This window comes from Neodiprion pinetum, chromosome 2 (genome assembly GCF_021155775.2).
Source record: "Neodiprion pinetum isolate iyNeoPine1 chromosome 2, iyNeoPine1.2, whole genome shotgun sequence".
Lineage (NCBI taxonomy): Eukaryota > Metazoa > Arthropoda > Insecta > Hymenoptera > Diprionidae > Neodiprion > Neodiprion pinetum.
Window position 1 is genome coordinate 29,977,077 of NC_060233.1, and position 6,354 is coordinate 29,983,430.

Below are 6,354 nucleotides of genomic sequence, written 5' to 3' on the forward strand. Positions count from 1 at the left end.
AAAACTCTAGCCAGACTATAACCCGGACGTTACCTACATGTTGGCCTGGTGCCCTGAAAACACTACATGTTTACTTTTTCTGTACTACATCAACTTGAACCACAACCCAATGCTCCTGTACTTCGTTCTATTTCGTTTAACAATACTAATTCTTCAAACAATTTTCCCGGCAAATAATATTTGAATGTCACGCAAAGTAATTTTTCAACTCTTCTCGAAGTTCACAATTTATGACAAACAAATTTCGTATTTTTTTTTTGTTCTTTCTTCGTTTCTTAGTTTCGATACATTCGCTTCCTTACCTCGTATTTCTTTCTCCATTATTTCTCTGAATAAAGATGGCAAGAAATATACCATGTATCGTAATGATGAGTTGGCATTCGCAATTTGCCAAGTTTTAAAATGTCGCTAATCTTTCTTGGCATTTTGATATTTTTTCTCTTATTGCCTAATTTAAAATTTCTTTCATATTTCATACGTTTCGTATAACCTTCAAGTTGGTCATTGTTTCGTTTTTTTGCTGGAAAAAAGTTGTATAATTTCCTCATACAGACCTAGAAGTTTGTAATTATGAAAAGCAAATTGAATATTTGAACGTTTGTTAACTGTATTTATGCATAGTATATGCATTTTTTATTTATTTCTATATTTTTTTGCCATCTACCCGGGGTACGTGTAAATACGCAAATGCGTGTCTCTGAAGTTTCCCACGTTTTTTTGCATGAAAATATTCAAGAAGCCCGTACCAGGCAAGTTTTTTTTCGAAAAACTTTGACAAAAATTTAATTACATATTCGTCAGTACGTACTGATTTTTGGAAAAACTTGTGGTATAAGCTCGATTATTCCCTCGTTCGAATGAACGTTGAGAATTTTAAACAAATGCCGGGACACGAGTTTTGCGCAAAACATTTCATTTTGTTAGATCGAAAATCTGAAAATTTACAAGAATGAGAGGGAGTCGTAGCCAAAACGAAGTCAAATTTTTATTTTGCAATGCTATAGTTACGTTGATAGGTAACTGTTATGAATACCATTCGTCTAGCAATCGTTTGAAAATTTGCTTGTATTGTTTGACAAAAAAAAAAAAAATGAGAATTTGGGTTATGGTAAGATATGGAAAAATTAAATATGATAATGTTTTTTGCTCTACCCTAACCTACATACCTACACAAGTTTACGCGTTCACTGTCAAAAAACTCGTACCATCAAAAAACAATTGTGTCGCAATTACACCGGCTGTCAGGGATTCCCGCCGAACTTGATACACCGCTTATTCCCTCTATTTATTTGGTGTGTTAGACTTGGGGCATGATATTTTCCGAAAACATCTACTACAATACTATTTAGGATATAAGTTGTTACAAGAAAAACCGGCATCGTTCTTTTTGCCTAGTTATTTATTTATTTATTTATATATATATTACGTCTATATGTAATTTTTTTCACCTCACTTCTGGGATTGTCCCATTTCCAGTTTCAATCGGACCCAGACGGTGTTTGATCAAAAATTTCTTGCTTCTGCACAAAATGTAATTTTTCAGTACAATAACTACTTCGCGCACCGAATGTAGAGAATGATTTACTTTCCACACTGAATTTTGCAAGCTGAGTTTAAAAAAAAACATGTATACGATACGCGTGCACGCCTCGCACTTGTATCGTAATGTACTATTTCATCGTAGTTTTCAAACCAGAAATTGACGGTCAATATTTACTACAGTAAAAAATGTGGGACATAGTTGGCCACAAAAACTGATGAGAATCCGTCAATTTCTGTTTTGAAAACTATATATATATATATATATATATATATATTACTTGTTTTTAAAATACATGTATATATCAGGGTGGTCTTTATTTGGTGGTGTGAAAACTTTTCACCCCCCAAATCTGTTTCAAATCATTAAAAAAAAAAAATAAATAATTCAGTGTAAAATTTTAAGCCGCTACGTTAACTGGAACACGTGCCTCAACGAGCGTGAATTTTCTCATTCAATCAGAAAAAAATTACTCGTCGTGGGTTTTCGGGTACATCAAAAATATTCTGCTTGAATATTTGGAATTGAATATTTTTGTCCAAATTCCAAATATTCATTGAGAAATATTGATTATTCACAACCAAGATTTCTTTTCTATTCAGCGTCATATTATTTACGAAAAATTGATCAAGAACCGTGATAAAAGAAAAAAAAAAAATGGAAGGCCTGACTTGTTTATATTTTTACGTAACAATGAGTACTTGACAAAAAAAATTTTCTTATTCACCGGAATTTCTTTGCATTTACTCGTTCAGGTAGGTGTCCATCAATGCCGAGGATAAATTTTTATTTATTTCTGAATGGGAAAATTCAAGCTTATTGAGGCATGTCTTCCAATTGACGTAGCGGCTTGAAACTTTATACAGAGTTTTGTTAATGATAAACAGATCCGGGGGGCGGGGGGGGTCCAACGAAAATTTTTCCGCTTCCCAAATAAATACCACCCTAATGTATATACATATATTTTTTTTTTTTTGTAAATAAAAAAGCACAAAATTTGTACTTTGTGAGATTCTATTTTAACGTTGCACGATATTTCTTTACGTAATTATTGCAAACGGTTACGCAAGCAAAAAAATGATAAGACGACAATGAACCCTCTCAAAATTTGTGCCGAAGTTTAGAATTTCAGAGACTCAGAAAATCTGAACACGACTTTACGAGATCTTTGAAATGAGAGAAGAGAAAAAAAGTTTTCACTCGAGTTTCGAGACTGATGTTAATCTCTTAAATTTTTCAAACACATATCTGTCTTACACGTATACTCGATTGCATATGTGTAACGCGTAATGTTATATATGTATATCGTGACAGATAACGAACGTACCGTAATATAATTACGCGAATTTGTGTCTACTCCGAAATACGCGACGCCTTGATACGTATATGTGTATACATGTAATACATCGATTATAAAAATCATTGCGATAAAAATGGTTATACCCGTATTAGCATGAATCTATACAGTGCAAAGCAAGATAAACCATTCGAAACGTAGGCAGGTACACTCACATAACACGTCGCACACACGTATGCATTCGACAGGAAACCTAGACTTTATACTATACCTTACTATACTATCTATATATATATATAGGTATGTGTGTGTATTTACATGCGTATAGACATGTACATACGCGCGCACACGCATTAAAAGTACACGATATCTCTACCGTAATCAATGGATTACAGAGGAGAGACCGTGTACTGGAATAACCACGACATATCGGTGTAACCGGGTATAGCAATTAACATGATCGTTATCAATTCCAGATGTAAGTCCACACCTAATCTTTAAAAACGGAATGACGCCGACTCTCTGGCCCCAAGACGTGCCGTTCCCCCCGGAGGAAGGAGGAGGGGGAGGCGGAGGCGGCGGCGGCGGCGGCGGAGGAGGCGGCAAGGGGGCAGACGTTGCGTCAAACTTTGGGGATTCGGGTTCGTTCAGCCCGGCACCAGACGCGAGCTCGATTCAGTATCCCGCTTACTTCAAGGACCCGAAGGGAGGAAATCACACGGTCTTCGGTGCCGGAGGTCCGAGCAGCTTTGGTGCGCTGCAGTACATAAAGCAGCAGGGGGCGGCGAGCAAGGGATGCCTGCCCGACGTGATACAACACGGTCGTTCGGCGGGCATGCCGCTCTACGTAAGATGCCCAATTTGCCAGAAGGAGTTTAAGCAGAAGTCGACCCTGCTGCAGCACGGTTGTATACACATCGAATCGAGGCCCTACCCATGCCCGGAGTGCGGTAAGAGATTCCGTCAACAGTCCCACCTAACCCAGCATCTTCGTATCCATACGAACGAAAAACCGTACGGTTGCGTATACTGCGGTCGTAATTTTCGCCAGAGAACGATACTGAATCAGCACGTTCGCATTCACACCGGTGAAAAACCGTACAAGTGCCAACAGTGCGGCAAGGATTTTCGCCAGAAGGCGATACTGGATCAGCACACTCGCACCCATCAGGGTGACAGGCCGTTTTGTTGTCCTATGCCTAACTGCAGGCGGCGTTTCGCAACCGAGCCCGAGGTCAAGAAGCACATCGACAACCACATGAATCCCCACGCTGCTAAAGTGCGACGAAACTCGAGCGGTGATACAAAACCACCGTCAAGTTCGAGCGGTGCGGGAGGTTTGGGCGCTGGTCCAGCGGGGCCTCGTGGTCTTACGCCTACCGTCGTTAAACCGGAACTTTATTTCCCCCAGTGTTACGCCCCTGCCTTTAACCATCAGCCCCCCGTTTCTACGGCCCAGTTTCCGGTACAGGCAAATGGTGTTTCTGGTGTTACAGGTGAATTTAAACCCCCGTCCGGAATACCACCGCAGTGACTAACCGTCCATCAATCGGCAACAACTTACTAGCGCGCGGAACGATACATACGTACATACACACACCCACACCCACACCCACATACATACACGCATATATACATATTTTTTTTCGGCCCCTGGATCGGGTATACATTATTATCATTATTATATATATGCATATATATATATATAACACAGTCGCGATCGGTGGCTGAACCGTTGCCGCATCGCCCGGGGGCGACGGTTCCTCGATGCCCGCGGACGTTAACAGTGCATTTATATATGATACATATACTAGAACGTGGAACTTGTTTTCTATTATTATTATTATTGTTATTATTATTATTATTATTATTGTTGCTACTATAATTATCAGTACTATTAGGAATCCCCCCCCCCCCCTCGACCGCGACCCTTTGTCCGCCAATTATATATTTTTTTTTTTCCTTTAATGATCAAGTTGAATGAAGATGTAGTTCAAGATAAATATGAAGATGAAGGTGAAGATGATGATGAAGATGGAGATGAAGAAAGAAGAGAAGAAAAAAAAATGAAACAGAAATGAAACGTGAATAAACTCGCATCTACTCGCCCGCCCGCACTACTCTTACAGTATACGTGTGTACAGATAGATACATATTATAACTATATGGATTATACATATAGGTATACGCAATCAAACAAACAAACAAATCGCGAAGAATCTCTCGACAAGTTTCCGTGTTCTTCTCTTTTTTTTCTGTTTCTTTTTCTTCGGCCGTACTATATGTATGAGACGCCAATGCAACTGCACGTTTACCAAGGCGCGCGCATCTTAATATCACGGTGATAAGCATTTTGTTTTTCTTTTTCTTTTTTCCCTTTTGTCGATTAAATAATTATTATCAGTGCCCGGATTTTAAGGCAGGTTGCTGTCTTAATAATAATATTATTATTATTATTATTATCATTACTATTATTATTATACTATAATACATAATTAAACCAAGCGAGAAAGAAAAGCGCATTCTTTGCCAAAACGAGTTAAAGATGTTCGATTTTATGACCAGACTGAAATGATTGTGATACAATATTTAACTTGCCTATGTTTTAAAGAATCGAGGAGTCAAATTGAGTATTCATAATACGCATGTGTGAGTCTTGGAAAGAGGATGCTTTGTAAATATGTAATAACGTGAACAATACCTACATTAGAATACGATGTTATATACATATAGAGGGAGCAAGAAAGGCAAAGAAAGATCAAAGAGAGGAGGAAGGCGGTGGGCTGAAAATGAGAACATACATGGCTGCGTGGCTCGCCAATGCGAACGTTGTGTTTGAAGAGGTTTATGACGATGATGATGATGATAATGATGACAGTGACGTTGAACGAAGGTATGATTCTAGTATACTATTTTAACATTTGAATATGTATTTATAACGATAGATAATTCTACATGTAATAACTACACAATGATATTTTGATTGGTTTTAAACCATATTGGTGCTGATAAGTAAGTAAAGATATAGGAAAACAGAATGTGGAGGGAACGTGGAAGAAGGCTGAGACATCTTAGAGTAAAAGAAAAAAAAAAAAAAATAATAAATGAATACAAAATAAATAAAACAAAAAAAAATGTAAGTAGGAGACACATAGCGCGTAAGTGTAGAATTATAGCTCAACGTCGAGGGCCCTCGTTGTCCGCTCATCAGATATATACATATATATATCTCAGATATATATATATATATATATGTGTGTGTGTGTGTGTGTGTGTGTAGTAGTAGTAGTAGCAGCAGCAGTAACAGTAGTAGTAGTAGTAGTAGTAGTAGCAGTAATAATAATAATAATAATAATAATAATAATAATAATAATAATAATAATAAGAACAACAACAAGAATAACAACAAACAACAATAATAATATTATCAACAACAATGATCATTATTATTATCATCAATCGTACATTTTTGTGGCAATACTTAAAAAGTTTTACATATACTAGAGATAGTCTTTTA

General features: G+C 37.4%; 1 protein-coding gene across 3 annotated transcripts in view; it reads left to right on the forward strand.

Annotated features, from left to right (window-relative positions):
* Positions 1-5,972, forward strand: part of LOC124213400 (zinc finger protein 16) — a 19,382-nt gene extending 13,410 nt beyond the window's left edge. For all 3 annotated transcript variants that reach the window (XM_046614725.2, XM_046614724.2, XM_046614727.2), the window contains one exon: positions 3,314-5,972. In XM_046614725.2, the coding sequence (XP_046470681.1) occupies positions 3,314-4,371 (1,058 nt within the window). In that variant the 3' untranslated portion in view covers positions 4,372-5,972. The remainder of the gene's footprint in view (positions 1-3,313) is intronic.
* The last annotated feature ends 382 nt before the right edge of the window (positions 5,973-6,354 follow it).